Here is a 19,450-nt window from a genome sequence, read left to right on the forward strand (position 1 = left end):
TAATTTCCTGTTATTCTAGCCGTAACAGTAAAACAATCTGCAGTTGGCCGTCGCGTCTTCATAAAGTGTATCTAACGACTTAACTTTTAGGCTATGTTTGGTTTGAAGGAAAATATAGATAAAGAAGGGAAAAGTAAGAAAATCTTTACAATTTTTGTATTGGTTTTCCTATCTTTTTCTCCATTTCTTTACCTTTTCCTTTAAACCAAACATAACCTTAAGGTATTTATCGTTTTCTTGATGATATTTGCCGGTTTCCCACACACAGACAAATGATTGGTTGGTGGTTACAGCACAGGGGCCACAGAAAATCTTTACAATTTCAATCTCATTATTTATTTCTTTTATTCAAAAATAAAAAATAAAATCTGCTATTCTTTTCCTTTTTTCATTAATGGGCAAAGAAGATGAATTTTGTGGGGTCTTCCTTGTTATTGACCAACATTAGGGTCAACCCGACCCATCTGACAACTTAAATATTATTATTATTTACTCATTAAGTTATTAATTATTAGTTAAAGAAATAAATTAATTGCTTAATTAATCCTAAAAAGTTAATTACCTAAATTAAAATTTATTAACTAATAACTTAACTTTTCGGTATTGTTAATAGCTTTATGGAATAATGAACAGAGTGCAACTTTATGAGGTCGATGTATTGGCTAGACAATGTTTTGAAAATATAATTAAGCTATTAAGAACTTTATTAACAACTCTTTTTTTTTGTGAAAATTATTAAGCAAAGTTAATAACTATCAAAAAATTATAGGGAATCTTTTGCCAATAAAAAATCGATTCGATTAACGTAATAGTAATATTAATACAATTAAAAATTAGGAAATTTTAATAAAAATAATAAAATTATTAAAATAATATTTATTAATAAAAACAATAAATGATGTAACCATTTTCGGCCACGTACCAATGTTTTGTGATGTAAAATTTTTTGGCTAAGTACCTCGTTATTTGACCCGGTGGTGGCGTGCCTTGGTGATGAGCTACTTGGTGGCGAACTCCCTGGGGGAGAACTGCTTGGTGACGAACTGCTTGGTGGCGAACTGCCCGGTGGCGAGCCCCCTGGTGGAGAGCTACTTGGTGACAAACTGTCGGGTGGCGAACTGCCTGGTGGCAGACTACCTGGTGGCGAACTCCCTGGTGGTGCTCCCTGGTGGCGAACTGCCTGGGGGCGAACTGCCAGGTGGCGAACTGCTTGGTGGCGAACTGCCTGGGGGTGAATTGCCTGGTGGCGAACTCCCTGGTGGCGAACTACCTAGGGGCGGGCTACCTGGTGGCAAACTACCTGGGGGCGAACTGCCTGGTGGCGAACTGCCTGACGGCGAACTGCCTGGTGGCGAGCTGCCTACTAAGTGGCCGATGCCTTAGAGAATGCTGGAGCTCCCTGGTGCGACGCAATCCGACTGCCCTCAGCATGAGGTGGTCTTCTTTCTTTTATAGGCTGCGGGAGATGAGGGACCTGCGAGAACTTCATCTTTTCCTCCTCTTTGTAGGTGGCGGGAACTGAGAGACCTGCGAGAACTGAATTAGAGGTCCCGGGGGTATTTTCCCGGTGGGGGGCTCTCCGATGCTTAAGTTAGCACTCTTATTGTAGAGAGCTTTGAAGATAATATGAAAGAGCTAGAGAGCAGGGGTTACTTCCCTTTTTTCATCCCCCTCCCCTTTGGGGGGTGAGGTCTTTATATACCGGAGTCCTTGCGGGTTAGGTGGGTGAAAAGCCTCCAAACGGTAAGACTCGTCGCATCCTGTCAGAACCGGGGTACGGTGGTGAACTTCTCGAGGTCATCAGGCTGGCACTTGTGTCAGGCGGCCAGGTCAGCGCCTGGGCCGGGTTGTCAGAGGGGTGCCTGCGTCAGTCGGCAGGTCAGTGTCTAGGCCAAGTCGTCAAGTCGGCGCCTGTGTCAGTCGGCGGGTCAGTGTCTAGGCCAGGTTCGTCGGTGGGCGCCTTGGCCGGATCATGCGCTAGGTTGGTCCATGTCGGCTAGGTTGCGCAGTTCGTGCAGGAACGCGTCAGGCCGCGCGCAAGTCGCGCCAGGCCGGCCAGATTGGTGCTCGGGTGGGTCACCAACTTCTTAAGTTTGTTGGCTGGGTGTTTTCCTAGTTGTCACGAGGTGCCACATGTCACAATTTCACTGGAGGGCCAAATTTGCCCTCATCAATAAATATTAAGTTACTAATAAAAATCAACAGGGATTAGGGTTGTGATAAAAACAGGGTTGCACGTGAGGCACAATAAGAGCCTCTTGTTTGATGGGACTCCAGATCTCTTGCCCACGAGAATTTTGCCCACTTCTACTTGCAACACACTACCCCCTGTGAATTGGGAACATTTCCCCCTACACAATACTATGCAGAGGATGAGATGTTCTCCATGTATGACTGTGATAAACGTGGGCAGGAGGTCCGAACTTGTTTGATGATATTTGGTTTAAACCTCACAAAAAGCAAATTGTTTGTCGTTTCCATTTTTTTTTTTTTTAATGTTGGTTGTGGAATTTGATTCAGCGTCATTGCTGGAACAAACCGGCTAACACACCATGATTTTTTTAAGCAAACAAGGAATAATCGTAAATTGGGTAGACCAACCTTTTAATTTACAAGCATACGAGATGTTGACATGTGTATGTACTCCCTTTTTTCTATGCCGGTGGGAGGGGAGTTCACACCTTCATAAATGCCAATTTCCACAGGTGAAGACATTGTTATAGAAAACTCTCAAGAAATTTGTGAAGCATATGAAATCTTGACTGATGAGTACAAAGAAAATTGTTGCAAACCAAGCCACCTCTAACCTGATGCATTAACAAAAGAGTGCAGGCCAAATAAGGGTGGAAGTCATTTGCAAGTAATTGTTTCAGGTGCCCATCATTTCTTCTTCATTTGAGTACTCTGCTTTTTTCAAAACACTTCAGCTCATTTTGAATTGGATTCGGTAATGGCTTCCTTTTTATAGAGTAATTAACGTTTATAAATTTTTCTCTTGAACTTATCTCAACTTCATGAGTTCTGAATCTTCACCTCAATCAATTGGATATAGCATATTGTTGCTTTTATTCTCATTTGCGGCATAAAAGACACAGAACCTTGACTTAGAGAAAGCAAGTTTAATATGGAGGAGCTATGCTATCAATTTAGTATAAACATTTCAACACCAGAAATTTTTCCCTGTAATCGTTGTTAATGGCATCCACCCTACGGAAGGGTTTGGTTTGTAACAGTGTTTTGTATTTTTTCTCTTTAGCCTTTACTATCTCTCGAATTTAACGGCGGTCAAAGTATCTATTTTATTCTTTTTTTTTATTTTTTAATTAAAAAAAAGAAATAGATATTGAAGAAAGAGAAATTATCTAAAACTCATTTTCAACATTTTTATTGAAATCATCACAACTTTTCAAAATGTTTAAAACTCACCATATCACTAAGTTTTTATTTTCCAAAACTCACCTTCTGCTATACACTATTAATGCTTTTTAGTAGAGGTGTTCATATTAACATAAATAACAATTATCATGACCAAATTACCCTTGAATAGTGAATTAGAGGAAAAATAGTTTTTTTAGTTTTCAAATTTCTTGTTTATTTTTTTCTTGCATTTTTAGTTTTTAGCGTTAACTTTTATCCATCCGGTTGAACCGAACGCTAAAAGACAAAATATAGAAAATATCTGTGTTAATGCGCCAGATTTGAAAGGAGTCGACTGCATGCCTCCTCTGGAAGGGTTCACGCGTCCCATGAATCTAAGGGTCCACTGAATCTGGTTAAATAACTTACAATGTAACCTGAGATGAGATGCCATGCAAATTCTTAGGTGTCCCAATTTGACCGGGAGTGCACCCCCAGCAGATATGTAACCAAATGCAGAAAATCCAAACTCCATTTGAAAGGGATTTTTCAATTTTATGTTGTTGGTAGTAGATGCGAAGGGACTGGGGGGGATCCGTCCCTGTTCTAGGTAATTAGGAAGACAACACTGTTGCTTGCGAGACCAGATCTGCTCCTTATAACTATCATGCATTAGGAACATCTCTTGTACTTATTAATTATTATTCATTTGCACGGTGGTGAATATGCATGTGAAGCGCCCATTTGTGATGAGAGTATGCTTGCTGTTGCCTTGTAGTCCAGTCCGATTGGCGCCCACGAATTTAATTCTTTCGTACAATGGAATAGCCATTTCATTTCAGATGAGTATAGCTTCGTATTTTACGCTGCATCTAAATGTAAATTAGAAACACTCTTCCCCCCAACGCTCCTCAGAGACGAAGAGGGAAAGAGATGGGGGCGAAATTGGTTCCATTTGCAGTCATGATAGCGGTGCAATGCTTGAATATAGGGATGACAACACTGAGCAAAGCAGCCCTGTCTAAGGGGATGAGTCATTTTGTCTTCGTCCTCTACTCAATGCCTTGGCCACGCTCATCCTCCTTCCTTCTTCCTTCATCTTTCGCAGGTCTATGGTCTCTCTTTCCTCCTTTTCTTCTCTTCATCTTTCCTCTCCTGACTAATTATTATTCATCAACCAATGTAAAATCTATCAAATACTCGGTCTAACACCATATATCTCTCTCTCTATCTTTATTTTCCCTTAATTGCAGGAAGAAGAGACTTCCTATAACCTTGTCTCTCCTCTGTAAGTTCTTCCTCCTCGCACTTATCGGGTCTGTAAATTGTAGTTGAATCAATTGTAATGCAGGATAACACTTGGTCATCGGCAACTTGGTCCCTGCCTTTTCAGGTGTTGCCTTTTCCCCTTCTTCACGCACATAAGCGCACGGCTGTACAGGGTCCACACCAACAGTGGACAGCCAAAATTCCTGTCCACTGTCGGCAGCAGCCAAAATTTTTCACTGTACAATCTACCAATTACCAAACAAAACGTTTTCTTTTCGTTATCGTTAGTCTCCCCAAAAATAACAGTGGCGTTCGTTGGAGTGTTATCTCTTGGGAGAATCACACGTCGATCAGGCCAACATTAACGTCCGTTTGAGCGTTAACGTGGTCTGGTTGACTCAATTGGATGGTTTCACGCGGATACGAATCGGTCCGGGACAAAAGGGCCTCATTTCTTCGATTCTGTTTTCTGAGAGCTTCTTCCACCGAACCCTACCCATACACCAAACCCTTCCTCCATCAGCGGCAATAGAGCTCCAGCGGTTCATCGACGGCGACAAAAAAACCTCCGGCGGCGACGTATTCTTCTTCTCCTCCTCCCTTCTTCTTCCACTCTCCATTCTTCTTCTTCGACAAGTACTCCGGTGGTAGGGCCGGCGATCATTTTTCTTCTTCTCCTCTTCTTCTTTGTCTTCTCTGGTGATAGGTCCGATCTGAAGGACGAACAGGTACAGATAGGACTGGTACTGAAACACGGTAATAGATGAGCGTGAGTGAAGATTCCACTCCAGAAACAGAAAGAGCGAATTACATCCAGTGCTAGTATACGGTCCTAAACCTGATTATATATCAACAAAAAAAAAAAAGAAAAGAAGAATCAGAGTTTTCAGACTGAGTATCTAAGCATCATATGGCATATGGTAGATGCAGCAATTGCTTATCCGTAGGAAATTTTAGGGTTTAACAGCATCAGAAAACAGAGCATTCAGAGATTAGGGATTTGTCGAATTTGTTGAATTTTTTGAAATGATTGGTTGCATCCATCCATCCAAATGTTCTATACTCTTATCTTTCCAAATTGAGATTTCCTACAGATATGAACAGCAAACAACAAAAACGAAAAGGATCTTACTACAGAGTTTTATCAATAAGCTTGCATCAGAACAACAAAACTAAGGATAAGAAGAAGAAGAAGAAGAGAAGAGTTAAAAGGCTGGGCATTGCCGCCTACCATCGGAGAAGACGATGAAAAGAAGAGGAGAAGAAGAAGAAAAGAAGAGGAGAAGAAGAAGAGAGAAGAACACATTACCGCTGGAGGTCTCATTGTCGCCGTCGATCAACTGTCGGAACTCTGTTGCCGCCGATGGAGAAAGGGTAGGGTTCGGTGGAAGGAGCTCTCCGAGGGAAACAAAATCGAAGAAGTGAGGCCCTTCGGTCCGTGTTCCACACCGATTCGTGTCCGCACGAATTGGTTAATGTCCGCATAAACCGTCCGATTGAACCGACCAGACCACGTTAACGCTCAGACGGACATTAACATTGGCCTGTTCGACGTGTTGTTTTTTCATTCGCAGGTTCACGCATCCGGTGCACAGAACGCGGACTCGAATGATTGCATGGTTCAATGTTGCATACAGTTAATTTTTGTTTCTTTTGATTTTATTTTCTATAAATTATTATTTTTTAAATAAGGATTTCTCCTTCATTTTTCATAAATATTAGCGAGTTTCATAAGTTCCATACTTTTTAATATGTCAAAGTAATATTATATTTAGTATATTAAAACGTTGGATCATTTCCATTATTTTTTATACCAGTTTTTATTAATAAATTATGATTTTATTATTAGATAAATTCATATTTAATATATTTTATCTTTTAATATTATCATATATGACAAATATATTTTTATATTTATTTGTAATTTATATATTGTGTTTTATTTTAAGATCTCTCTTTGGTTCGTAGTTGGAATCGTTGAAAACCAAAAATCTGTTTGATTCATACAAGAATCAAAATGAAAATAGGAATAAGTTAGAATGGCATTTCATTCCCAAGGAAGGTCGAGGCTCCACCCCTGCAACTGTGCAAAGCATAGTTCTACTTGTTCACAGCCTTAGATTTGGATGAATAGACAAAAATTTTCACCAATGAATAATTTCCTTTTGGTTGTTGAATAAGTTTGAAATTCATATAATAAGCTTTATAATTAAATTCTTGTTTCCTTCTTTTTTTTTTTTTTTTTTTTTCTGAAGCTTGGAAAAACTAGATCTGAGAAGCTTAAGCGACCAAGTCAAAATCGTGGGGACTTTAGTGTCCATCTCAGGGGCTTTGATACTGATAGTTACCCTGTACAAGGGTCCATCCATCAGATTCGGAAGAACCACCCCATCTTCATCACCACCACTTCCTCTATCCTTGACTGAAAATAATTGGATCCTTGGTGGACTATTCTTCGCAGTTGCTTCTTTATCATTTTCTATTTGGAACACTTTTCAGGTACAAGAAAAAAAATGAAAATAATAAATAAATAAAAATCTTGGTTCGGACTCATACCCTAATAACTGTCCCTCTTGTATCTTACAGACAGTGATTGTTAGAGCGTACCCAGACGAGATGACCATAGACTCCTTCTATACATTTTTTGGGACCATCCAAACTGCAGTACTTTGTTTGATTGCAGAAAGAGATCCCAGTGGGTTGGAGTCTAGAGCCAGGTGTAAAACTCATCTCAGTTGTCTACTCGATAAGCAAACACCAAAACTACTGTATAACTCTTTTGATCGAATCCTGCTGCCCCTATTATTAGAAGAAAGTCAAAAAGAAAGAGAAAATATATAGAAAAGCAGTGGAGAAATTATTTTCTTTTTCTAACTTGGTTGTTGTTCTGTGTTTAGGCTGCTTTTTGGAAGTGTAATAACTCCTTTGGTTATCACCTGGTGCTTAGAAAAGAAAGGGCCAGTATTTGCAGCCATGTTCAATTCTCGCCCTTAGGAATCGCTATTGCAGCATTAATGGGTGTCATATTCCTTGGTGATAGTGATACGCTCCATCTCGGAAGGTAGATATCTTGATTGATTTCCCTAGCTTCTAATTTCAGTTTCGAAGTAGTTGTAATTAAGTAATCGAGCCATGCCACCTTGTTGTCCACAGTTCCGTCCTTTGTTTTTAAGGACCTAAAGCTTTTTCTGAGTCGTTCTGATGAGTTTCAAAGTCATAACCCTACGCTTATTTTGGCCTTGGCCATGTGGCAAGGGGTTTTTATATGCTGAAATTTCTAGTTAATGATATGTGGCAATCACACCCACTATTTTGTTTGGAATCCACTATTCATGAATAAATCTGAGTTTGATTTCCTAGCTTTTTAATTCATCAAGAGGTTAGATAAAGTTTAATTTGTAATTTATGACCCATTTTATCTAAAATTTTAAAAATGATACACACGTTAATTAACAAATTGAATATCTTTATAATGCATGTAAAGCGAAAGCTACTTTCAATTTGGATTAATTGGTGGTTGGAGTAGCATTGCATTTCCTTAAAATAATGACAAGTAATGTCAAACTTGCTCAAATAACAAACTTGTACTTGGATTGGGGAAGAAATAAGTGAGTGGGACTAGCTTTAATTTGTTGGGTTAGTTAGCCATGTGGCCTGTGGGTTTTAATTGTTTCAAAGAAATATGTGGATAAGAAACGTGAATTTGTTATTGTTTTCTTGTTTTTTTTTCCTTTTATTTTCACTTCTCACGAAAAAGAAGGCTATTATTTGGGAAAATGTTTATTAATTGTTGCTATGATTATTAAGATTCAAACAAAATCCTTAATGTGGGATGATATTTCATTATTTCTATATTGTGGTTATGTGATATGGGGACAATCTAAAGAAGAGACAAAATGTGAAGATAAGGAAGTCGATGGCTTTGGAGACTCAGTAGACCAAACCCCTTTCTTGTCGACGTACAGAGAGCTGGTGGTATAATATAATATTAGAAGTCAAAGCAAAAAATCAGAATGCGATTGGTGGCTTTTCTTATTTAATTAGTTAGTTGTAGAAGTTATCTTTCTTTTACTTGTCTTAATTAGGGTGCAATCTCTCTGATCAGTGTAAAATCATGCATCTACTGACTCTTGTCTTGACTCTACCCTATATGTTAATGCCTAAGAGAAAGAGAAAATGCTCCTCTTCTTCTTTTTATTACTGGTATGTTCATGCGTGAATGATCACGATTTTTTATTATTATTTTTTTTCAAATTTGACTTCTATCAAAGAAAATCTGTTCACACCCTTCGAACCCCTTACAATTTTACATTGGAAATATCTTCTATAAAATAAATCACATAACTACAAAGATATTTTTAACACAAAACTCTAAAGACTGTTGGAACGGGCTTTACCCCTGACTGAAGCTGGACTCATTTTTTTCAAGCTTTCATCAACAGTGTGATATATTAGTATCAGGGCAGAGCAACGGGATTTGCAATGGTCTATAATAGAAGCATGTATGTGACATGTATTTTTTTTGGTATGTATAAAAGCTTATGACATGTTTTATACAAGCTATTCCACAGTAGTGACCTGAGCGACACACTCATTTCCGCTGTACTCGTTAATTACTAGTGGCTAATAATGAGGACGAGGAAATTTGAGTTAGACCCTAATACCACTGCTTCTAATTTCGTTCGTTTTTTAGAAAATTATTTATTTATTTAAGTAAATACACTTAAGCGGATAAGTAGGTAAATGCATTTATTCGTGTACTATGGGGTCAGTGACAATAAAAACTCCCTTGAACTTTACCCATTAGATAAAGAGCATTCCGTTAACCAACTTTGAAATACCCATTAGGTAAATGCATTTATCCGACTGTTTTAAGTTTTGAAATACCCAAATTACATTTTCTTTAATTTATAAAATCATTTAACTTTTTATATACTTTGAACTGTTCATAAGACTAATTTCTAGGTAAACTAACCTAGACCACAAAATATACATCACAAGAGGCACCATCTCCCCCAAATTACAGGAGACCCTGAGAGCCCAAAATGACAACTCGAAAGCCAAAAAGATGGCTTTCCGTTGAAGCAGATGGCTTGTAGATAGACCAGAAAATGGTTGACCGCCTATTTGATTTTGGCTCTCTAGATTTTTCACCATAACCAAGAGCCTGTCCATATAGAACTCACCTTGAAAAGCCAAAAACCGTTGCGCTTCAGGGCCCGTTTCAATTGGGCATCATCGCCACCTCACTCACCGCTGCTGGTTTTCAGCCGATAGTGAACAAGGGTGGAGAGGCTGCAATTACACCTTTTGCTTTGCTTTCTTTGTCTGGGCATCGGAAACTATTGATCACAGCCAAAAATGCTCTCTTAGATATTTGTAGTAACATTAATCTACTAATTGGTCTGAAATCAAATTAATAATTTTTCTAAGAAATCTGTCAGGTTTATTCATTGGGTTAGACTCCCGAAAAGAATCGAATTGTCATTGCATCACAAGATGGGAGGTTAATTGTGTGGAATGCTCTAACAATCTAGAAAATTCATGCTATTAAGCTACCTTTTCTCCAAATAGCCAGTCTGTTGCATGTGGCCTGGTGGTACTAAGGTGTGTATAAAGATCATATCCATGAATTCTGAGTTGAAGAACTGCAAATGACTTCAAAACAAAAAACTGCAAATGCACAAATAACAAGTAGCAGATCTCCATCATTAAGCATTCTAGATTGTTTAGGCCCATTATTCGGTACAAACTACAAAGTTAATGAAAACCTGCTTATAAATCGCCCTACTAGCTTATCTATTCTACACTCGCAAAGCCAACAAATCCGTTAATATATTTGAATGAATTCCTTTGTACCAACCAACCCGGCCAATTCACTAAAGGGAAAACCCATACAATGTTTGTAAGGCTGCGTTTGGAAAGAGTATAAATGCAAATTTACGCACTGCAAAATATTATACCTCCGGTTCAGGTGCATGCAATTGTGCACCAGATTTTACCTTCAATTTACACTCTTCTTGTTTGGCAACCACTGATGCAAAACGAGTGTTAATTTGTGACTGTTTGGATATTTTATAAGGATGCAAATTAATGTTTGATTACAAGAAGCCAAATAGCCACTATCCCAGAATTTCAAGAACCCAACTCGATGGGTGCATTTTATTGTTCTCGTGATGAATTTATGCATTCAAAATACAAGGAAACAAGTTGAAATGATCTCCAAAATCTCATAATGGCACTCAGACGATCTCCAAAACAGTAAATTAAATTTAATATTATGAACATACATCTTCTTAGTTGCAGTGTCTCTGAATGCTTATCCTTGTAGTCCAGTCCTCTTACTGCACAATTAGTAAACAAACGGGAAAACAAGAAAGCAGACACACAAAAAGGCAAGATTTAAAACAGTTTCTGAATGACTCCCTCCATCCATAGATGGACTCTTGTCAAAAACTTCATTTTGATCTCAACTGGAATTACGATCCCAGCTTCCCCTGCTAGCTTCTGAAGAACAAAGTTTATCTGATAAACCATAATTTGACCACATGGTCCACATCTACATAAGAAGTATGTATTATGTTTACAGGAAAACTCTGCATTGGTCTGTATTGGGTTCTTTCCATCTTTAATGAAGCATGTTTAAATACATAGCCTGGTCACAGGTTTGGATAACTATATTTCGATGGCAATCTGAATCTGACACACGAGTTACCACCATAAATAAATGAAGCAATCCTGTTGATTAGCTAAAAACCGGCTGATGATGTTTGCATAGGCAACAGTATACTGATGTGGTGATTTCTGACTTGCCCGATAGACTAAATTTGAAGAAGGTTGCAGCCAATCATTCATTTGAGATAGCTAAATTTGAAGACGAGCCTGGTTTCTACTTTGCTGTTTTGAAGTTTTGCAGAGAAGGTATCCTCTGGAATAATTTATGAGAGTAATTGGTATTTCTCTAGGTATATATTTGGAAAGAATTCCTCTATGGAGAAGATCCCAATGACTACTCTTGTGTTCACTCAGGCATTTGATGTTGATTTGTCTAAAGTATTTATTCAAATAGTTCTGCCATTAGAGAAAGATCTGAGCAGGTAATGCTTTTATTATTTGCTTTGGTTCATAACTAAAATTTAAAAAGATTATAAATATATCATAAAAATAAAGGCTAGTCAGTAAATGGATCATTAAAGAAACATAAAAACTGGAAGCAGTAAAACACAACAACCAAATGTTCCATAGTTTTTTATTTTTGGTATTCGGTGCTATGCACCATTAATAACTTCTCCCTTGACCCCTTTTTTCCCCAAAGTGCTGGTTGCAGGATTCGATTCCGCATCAATGCTGGAAAAAACCAGCTAACACACCAAGGAGCCAGCCCTCAGTTGAGTTGGTGGCAAGCCATTCCTCCCATAGTGGAGGCACAAGATCAAACAAACATGTCTGCAGGCTCTTTGTGGTATGGCCACTAGGTCTCAAGTGCACCCAATCCCTTCCCCACCCTGTGTCTCTACTAACCTCTGACCCACTAACCCAACTATTCAAATACCAAAAATAAAGCACTAAAAAAATTTGGGTTCAAATATTTAAGTTGTTATGTTATAGAAAATTGCCGAAGTTGTTAAAGGAGTAAATTCTCTCTTTGAGAAATAGTTTTCTCATGCCTCTTTAGTTTGATGTGTGAAATAATTTAATAAGTATGCTTCTCTTTCAGTTTGCCAGATCCAAACAAAGAAGCACTTATCTTGAGAAAAGTGGAAGGGGGCATTGTTGCAGTATTGAAATTCAGTGGAAAACCAACTGAAGACATTGTTCTTCAGGAGGAAGCATTGCGCTCTATACTTCTTAGTGACGGTTTCAAACCAAAAGAGGGTTGTTTGCTTGCTAGATACAATGATCTAGGGCAGACATGGAGTTTCATAATGGTATGATATTTTGGTATTTTCTTCCACTGTTCCAATAATGAGTATTCTGTTCTAGAAGTGTTGCAAATGATCTCTATGAATTCATTGGTAGAATTACAATGTTACACCACCCCATGCAAAAGAAAAGAAATAAATAAAGAGATTGAAATTTGGACTTGTAATTATGTTTTTACCTGTCTTCCTCACAATATATTTCCATGATCCAGTTCTCTTTACAGTTTCCTAATCAGCAATTGACCTGCAACTTACCATTTTTTTCTTATATTTTGCACAACTAATAGTTTATGTAGAATAGTCATTCGAGGTTGGATGTTTGCAATGGTTTGCTTTATGTCCTTTCATTTCATCTTATCTCCTGAAATTGTTATTGACTTTTTTGTGGATGCTTTGCTTCGTAGAGAAATGAGGTGCCGATATGGCTTGAAGATTTCACATTGGAGTAGTGTGTACTAAATGCAGCCATCCTATGATTTGAACTCCATGCTGATTGGCTTTGCATGAAGGTACTGCCAGAGGATGTTTTCAAGGTGCAAACTAAAAGAAAAGGAGGAAAAGAAAAAGCAGTAGTTTAAGCATACAGATATCAACTGCACCATTGAAAATCTCTGAAATACTTAACAATCCAAAATGTAAAGCACTTGATTCAGTAAATATTTTGTATAGAAAGTAGTTACTTCAAACATTGTTCCCCTCCCTCAAGATGTGGGAAGATTTACAAAGTATTCATTGGTATAGTGTTTGTTTAGGACATTATTGATTTGGTACAGTTAACAACCTTGCAAACCTGCCTGTGTTTTCCTGGTTCTGGGCTATGTTACAAGGATGCCAGGGTATTTCTTTGTAACTCAGACACGAGGATCCTAACACTGCCATATTGTGAAAAAAGTGACATTGTGTTAGAATTTGTCAAAATAGTCGTCTGGTAACTGCTGAATTGACTGTCCAAATGTTTTAGTATTTTAAAAGGAAACCTAATTATGCTATAAATGCATTGACTGTCCAAATGCATCTACTAACTTCCATAATTAACAGAGCAATCAAGCCATATCTAATCCAATCACTAAACTTGTTGAATGGGTCTCCAACAGGATCCCAAGCATCCATCGAGCTAATTTTTGTTTACCGTTTATCTTTCTATGCTTTAATTCCTAGACAATCTTCTCACAACAGATGAAACCAAATGGAGGCCAAGGAATTTGTCAATAATAATACCTAATCCATGCCAAAAAAAATGATGCAGATCCCAATTTTAGGAATGAAGATGATCATTGAAAATTATAAAGCTTTTCTATACAATAGCATTGGGCATGAAAATAGAAAAAATACAGAACCAACTACCATGGCAATGAAAACAAAACAAATAGAGTTGGAATGCCTTCGTGCAACCTTCTATCACCTCTGAATTCCCAACCAAGAAGATGTGGAGTAAGATATTCATGACTCAACCCCACAAAATCCCTTTTCAATATATCTTGTGGTAGCCACACTCATTTTCTTGGCATTCCAGGATGACAATGTTGTCACCATGTATGAGAAGATTTATGGAGGAGATTTCAAGTTCATGTCTTTTCTACTAATCATAAAGCTATTGGGCCCAAACCCCCATACTTGGATCACCAAATATAAGACCATGGAGATGTTCTAATACATGAAATCTGTTATGAGACTCAACCTATTACTGGGAAAGTGAGGCTACCCTTCCCCAAGCTATAGTGCCAAGGACCACTATAGGGGAAAGCAGAGAAGTAAAAGAAATTTTAGGCAAAAGACAACAAGCTTTATTAATATGCAGTGGTTTATATAAGTTGGTGGGTATCTATATGGACTTAGATTGGTTTTGCTCCTTCAATCAGTGTGATAGCATGGTTCAGGGAGGGGACATGGGGATGGTATTTCAATTGGCTCCTGAAATACATCATTAAATTAATCCACTACTGACTGAGTCCTCGCATCAATCTGGCACTCTGGCCAAAGCTAGTAAAGTCCCACACTGACTCTATTTGCTTTCAATGTATAGATTAATTCTAAAAACTAAGCACCCTCTAGAATGTGACTACCACTGTCATCACTGTATTGCAGAGTCATATCAGCAAGATTCTATGTCATTAGCCCAATGGTTCGGAGTCATTGGACTCCAAGAATAGCATCATATCTCATTGCACATGTCCACACCACTTTAGTAAAATCAATTACAGAGTCTAAAGAACCATATGCATCATTCCACAGTCACATGTGGTGACTGTAACTGAGTAGAAAAATGAAAATAGACTTGACCCACTTAAGGATGGCATTGAGTGGAGAAACTGATCTCCTAAAAGAAACTCAAATAGAAAGGGTTCTGCAATCTTAATGCCACTTCTAGTATGGATCACAGACCTTAAAACCTACGTAAAAGTGATTGCAGGTTACACTAAACACCCAGAAGAGACCATGGGTTGCTGTGATAGTCCACAAAACTTTCTAGCATCAACTGCAGGTCACTAGTGAATTTCTAAGAGTGGTCAGAGGTCACTTGCGTGCTTCTATAAGAGATGAACCTAGCTCTGGTACCATGTAAATGCTGTATAGATAAGAAACAAGTGGGAGAAAATAAAATAATCTCCCACCAGTTGACAACTTCCTTCTTTATATGTTTTAGAGTACATATAAAAGGTCTATTCTTTCCTTAATGAAGTGGGACAGAGCTTAAACTGTTCTCATATCACAATGACAAGTAAAGACACCAAACTATCCCTGGGAAGTTGATATAAGTTGGTATAGTAGTGATACACCATTTAAACAGTTATGTATATGCTGTGTTTAGGATGTTTCATCATTTTATGCTGGGCTTTTGAAAGGGTCGAGTTCTCTTCTTCTATTTCAGGTTACCTGGATGTTTATTGATCAATAATTTTCATCAAACAAGCTTTAAACAAGTATTTTATGTGCAGGTTAATCAAGCATGGGATGAATGAATTTGATGCATATAAATACTTTGTCTTGAGAGCACAACATATAGTACTATCCCATGGATATGAAATGGATAATTGGTAAAGGACTTGAGCTCAAGGTTTTCTAAATCAGTACCATCTATCTACCTATCTATATGTACCATCTCATTTGTGCATTTGTAAAATGAACAGGGAGGAAACCTTCAACAACTTTGGCAAGCAATTGAACCCAAAGACGGGTAGTGCACAACTGGTATGGCTTTTTTCCTTTCATTTTTAAGGAGTCTATAGTTCAAAAGGCCCATATCAATGCATGCATTTCCTTATTTAACTGTAACTTATGCATATATATTCTGTAGGGAAGATTTTGAACCGAACTAGGGATACTATTAGTCTTTGAATATCTAAAAATCGCCATATGGATAGATAGAAATTGGTTTATGATATCAGATTATATGTAACAATCCTATTTAATTTTGCTGAGAGCTACCGAACAAATAAATAATACCTATCAAAAAAAAAAGAATTACCAAATAAGTAATATTTCACTATTATAATATACATCAAATACTCGAGTTGCCCCCAGTAGTATTCATCAGTGATTTTGTTCTTTTGCCTTTTGCTGGTGAGATTATAACTGATATTATCTTCATTGCAATGAGTAATGTGCAGAAATAATTTGATTACTGAAAACCAAAGGGAAAAAGAAAGACCAGAAATTAAGAAAATTGGGTCTAGGAGACATGAGCCAGTAATATGTCAGTAGGGTATGCAATTAGTGTTTGAAAGAAATCAGGTACAGGAGAAATCTTGCAGCAGTATTTGAAAATGAAAATCAGGTACACGAGAAATCTAACTAGGGGATCTAAAAACGATGTTGGTCGGGAGCCTTGAACAAGAGAAAAACTAAATAAAAGAACAAAATAACACTAGATCAATATGTGTTCAGTAAATCGGATGGAGAAATGAAAAGGATCGTTGTTCTCTCACCTGCTTAAACGCAGACCTCAATGCAAACTTCAACAGAGAAGAGATTCATTGTTCAGATCTCAAACGCTGTTCAGATCTCAATGCAGACTTAAATGCTGACGCTCGGACTCTCAAGGCTGTTGGTGGATGTTTCGAACTCCTCATATCTCAAATCTGAGAATAATAGTCGTTGCTCTGGTCTCAGAGTGCCGTGCCACTGGAAGAGCATAAATTCCTCTTCTATTTCCCTCGATGAAATAGGGCGTGATTTTTTATTTCAAAAAAACCGATGTAGTTTTCCATCGCTAAATCGATGTAAATTATCGGGTGTTTGCAAATTTCCATCGATAATAGAGGCTTTTTTGTCATTCCTTTCCTTTCTCTACTTTTTTTTTTTTAAACCAAACACAGCGTAAAAGTAACAAGCTAATTGTGGAATCTATCCAAATTTTGTAAAGAATAAAAAAAGAAAAATCGTCATGATTTTGGTCGGAAATGCAATTCACAAGCAAATAAAACCTGGTAGCAAGTATTTTGTCCCCGACAGACAGTGGAACATCCCAATTCCACCGTCCTGGCCTTTTGCAAACTTCAACCCATATGGCTGCTCGAGTTCTACCTCATACTCCTCGTATTGTTCTTCTGCATCTCGACCTTCACCTCCAACATTTGCTTTCGATGGTCAGATTTAGTTGTGGATGCTTTACCAACAAAAATGAATGGTTTTCTCAACTAGGTATTGCAGATACAAGCATTAAAATGTAAAATCGTCAACAATTTGGCCCATGCAGGTCTCGAACTTGCGACCTTTGCGTTATTAGCACGACGCTCTAACCAACTGAGCTAACAGGCCGTCTACCTATTTCATATGATCATATAATATTTCACCGTTTCCTATGCATCTGCAAAACAGATACCCTGAAATCCGGAAATGACAAATGAGCCCTCATAAGTCATATCATAACTGACAATGCGATGTGGCATCAGATTCCATCATTGGATGGACTCCAAACAAAGATGGTATACACGATAACCAAAAATGAGCATGATGATGATGATGGTATGTCATATGTAGCATGTGCTTTGGTGGATTAGTTTTAGAGTTGTTAGGCAATTAGACACCCAAGACCCAATTTTAAGCTTTAACTCTTCTGAGAAGGAGCAGCACCAACACATTAATATTTGTTCCATCTTTTCTTATTTACTTTTGCAATGACCAACATTCTGACTTTTGACTTGTGCTATTTTCACAACTCCCCTCACTACATTTGTATATTTATCCAACTCTGCAAGTCTATATTCTTTGGGAACAATCAAAAAAGGAACTGAAGCTTACGGTCCATCAATTTGCTTTGACATTTAACATCTAAAAGTGCAATAATTACATTAAGAGATATATAGGTATTGATAAATTTTTCTTTCCTCTAAACTCTAATAAGAGAATTTTGTTTTGAACCAAGAATTCTGAATTCTAAAAATTGTCAAATGTCCATCTTAAGCCCATATATGAGAATTTCTGTTTGTCTATGTAATTCAATAAAAATAGTAGAAATTATTATAATGATTAATAATTAATTAACAATTATTATTTAATAATTGATAATAATTATTATTTCATAATCATTAATTATTAATTAATACTAATTAATATAATAGTTAATAATTAATTGCAATAACTCTTATTCATTAATAATTCATCACAATTAATTAATAGTAATTAAGAATTAATTATTATAACACTAATTATTATCATAATTTATTAATAATAAAATATTAACAATTATGACTTTATAACAGTTATTATTAATTATTAATAATTAAATATAATTAATTAATCATAATTAGTAATTAGTAATTAGTAATTTTTACTAATAATTATTAATTTTTCCTAGTTCAATAAAAAATAATATTAAAAATTGTTATAATGATTATTAATTAATTAATATTTAATAATAATGATATAATTATTTTTAATTATTGCTCATTACTAATTGATAGTTAATAATTAATTAATGACCAATATTTAACATTTAATTTATAACTAATGCTAATTAGTATAATAATTAATAATTATGAACCAATAATTATTATTAATTAATAATTCATTCTAATTAATTAATAGTAATTATTAATTATTAATTATTACCTTTATGTAATTGAATAAAGAAATAATATTAAAATTTGTTATAATGATTACTATTTAATAATAATGATTATAATAATTAGTAATTATTATTCAATTAGTAATAATTATGATTATTATTATTATAAGAATAATAAATTAATAATTAATAATAATTAATTATTATAATAGGTATTAATTAGTTATTAATTAACTTTTAATTATAATTAATAATTATTATTATTGCTTATAAGGCCCTTGCATTATGTGGAAGGAGAAGTGTTTTGTGGGGGTATCATAAAACAATAAGACTCCCCTTTAAAAGAAAAGAGATAAGAGGAAACAATCATTTTCCTCTTAAAATTGTAGGATTCCTCAAATGTAAGAGTTAAGAGGAAATGAACAGGCCCTTAATGTTATGAGTAACGGTTGAAAATTTGACAGCCTTAATAAGGGCTCCACATTTCCTGGGTGGGCCTATTTCCGTACTGAAGCATAAGGACCTTAGTTGTGGGATTCCTCTCCATGAAACTAGAAGAGTCTATTTCCTTCAAGACTTGGCTCGTTAAAAATCTTAAGAAAATATTTTAGCCTAGAGGTCATTGAAATTCCTCAGTACTGTTTACATTGAAGAGATATCTGACCTTGTGAATTTTCCAAAGAGAACAAAAAATTAGGGCCCATTTGGTTTGTTGTCAGAATTGTAATTGGAATCAGAATTGAAAATTTGAAATAAGCTACAATGAATACTCATTCCCAAGGGAGGGGGAGAGAATAGTCATTCCTTCAAATGGATAAATGCTACACTAGAAATGGTAATCCAATTCTAACTCCACCCAACCAAAACTAGAATAGACCAAGCAGACCCTTGGTAA

The 19,450-nt window shown here is 36.4% G+C and overlaps 1 protein-coding gene, 3 long non-coding RNA genes and 1 other non-coding gene across 6 annotated transcripts; 1 reads left to right on the plus strand and 4 right to left on the minus strand.

The window, feature by feature from the left end:
• Window positions 1-4,457: 4,457 nt before the first annotated feature.
• Window positions 4,458-6,067, minus strand: LOC148862896 (uncharacterized). The gene is made up of 2 exons (XR_016109029.1): window positions 5,936-6,067; window positions 4,458-5,372 (listed from the first exon to the last, which is right to left on the minus strand). It is a non-coding gene; the product is annotated as an uncharacterized LOC148862896 (long non-coding RNA).
• Window positions 5,365-8,823, plus strand: LOC148862897 (WAT1-related protein At5g40230-like). 2 transcript variants are annotated; one of them, XM_088974686.1, is made up of 4 exons: window positions 5,365-6,262; window positions 6,882-7,125; window positions 7,213-7,343; window positions 7,524-8,823. In XM_088974686.1, exons 1-4 carry the CDS (start codon window positions 6,243-6,245, stop codon window positions 7,618-7,620), a joined length of 492 nt encoding a protein of 163 aa, XP_088830812.1. In that variant the 5' UTR covers window positions 5,365-6,242; the 3' UTR covers window positions 7,621-8,823. The 2 variants fall into 2 exon arrangements, with proteins under 2 accessions (XP_088830812.1, XP_088830813.1); XM_088974687.1 differs by having other exon boundaries at window positions 5,365-6,245.
• Window positions 8,824-9,470: 647 nt separating this feature from the next.
• Window positions 9,471-10,303, minus strand: LOC148862898 (uncharacterized). The gene is made up of 2 exons (XR_016110392.1): window positions 10,186-10,303; window positions 9,471-9,968 (listed from the first exon to the last, which is right to left on the minus strand). It is a non-coding gene; the product is annotated as an uncharacterized LOC148862898 (long non-coding RNA).
• A 2,839-nt stretch (window positions 10,304-13,142) lies between these two features.
• Window positions 13,143-17,297, minus strand: LOC148862899 (uncharacterized). The gene is made up of 2 exons (XR_016110391.1): window positions 16,475-17,297; window positions 13,143-13,420 (listed from the first exon to the last, which is right to left on the minus strand). It is a non-coding gene; the product is annotated as an uncharacterized LOC148862899 (long non-coding RNA).
• Window positions 17,233-17,306, minus strand: TRNAI-AAU (transfer RNA isoleucine (anticodon AAU)). The gene has a single exon. It is a non-coding gene; the product is annotated as a tRNA-Ile (tRNA).
• Window positions 17,307-19,450: the final 2,144 nt, after the last annotated feature.

Source organism: Nelumbo lutea, chromosome 3, assembly GCF_056320005.1.
Source record: "Nelumbo lutea isolate HS-2025 chromosome 3, American lotus-T2T, whole genome shotgun sequence".
Taxonomy (NCBI): Eukaryota; Viridiplantae; Streptophyta; class Magnoliopsida; order Proteales; family Nelumbonaceae; genus Nelumbo; species Nelumbo lutea.

Bases quoted from the DNA above. Each gene is read 5' to 3' on its own strand.
- LOC148862897 (XM_088974686.1), top strand. From the start codon at position 6,243: ATGGTTCAATGTTGCATACA. The intron at 6,263-6,881 runs GTTAATTTTTGT...TTTTTTCTGAAG, and splicing joins ATGGTTCAATGTTGCATACA to CTTGGAAAAACTAGATCTGA. The intron at 7,344-7,523 runs GTGTAAAACTCA...TTCTGTGTTTAG, and splicing joins GGGTTGGAGTCTAGAGCCAG to GCTGCTTTTTGGAAGTGTAA.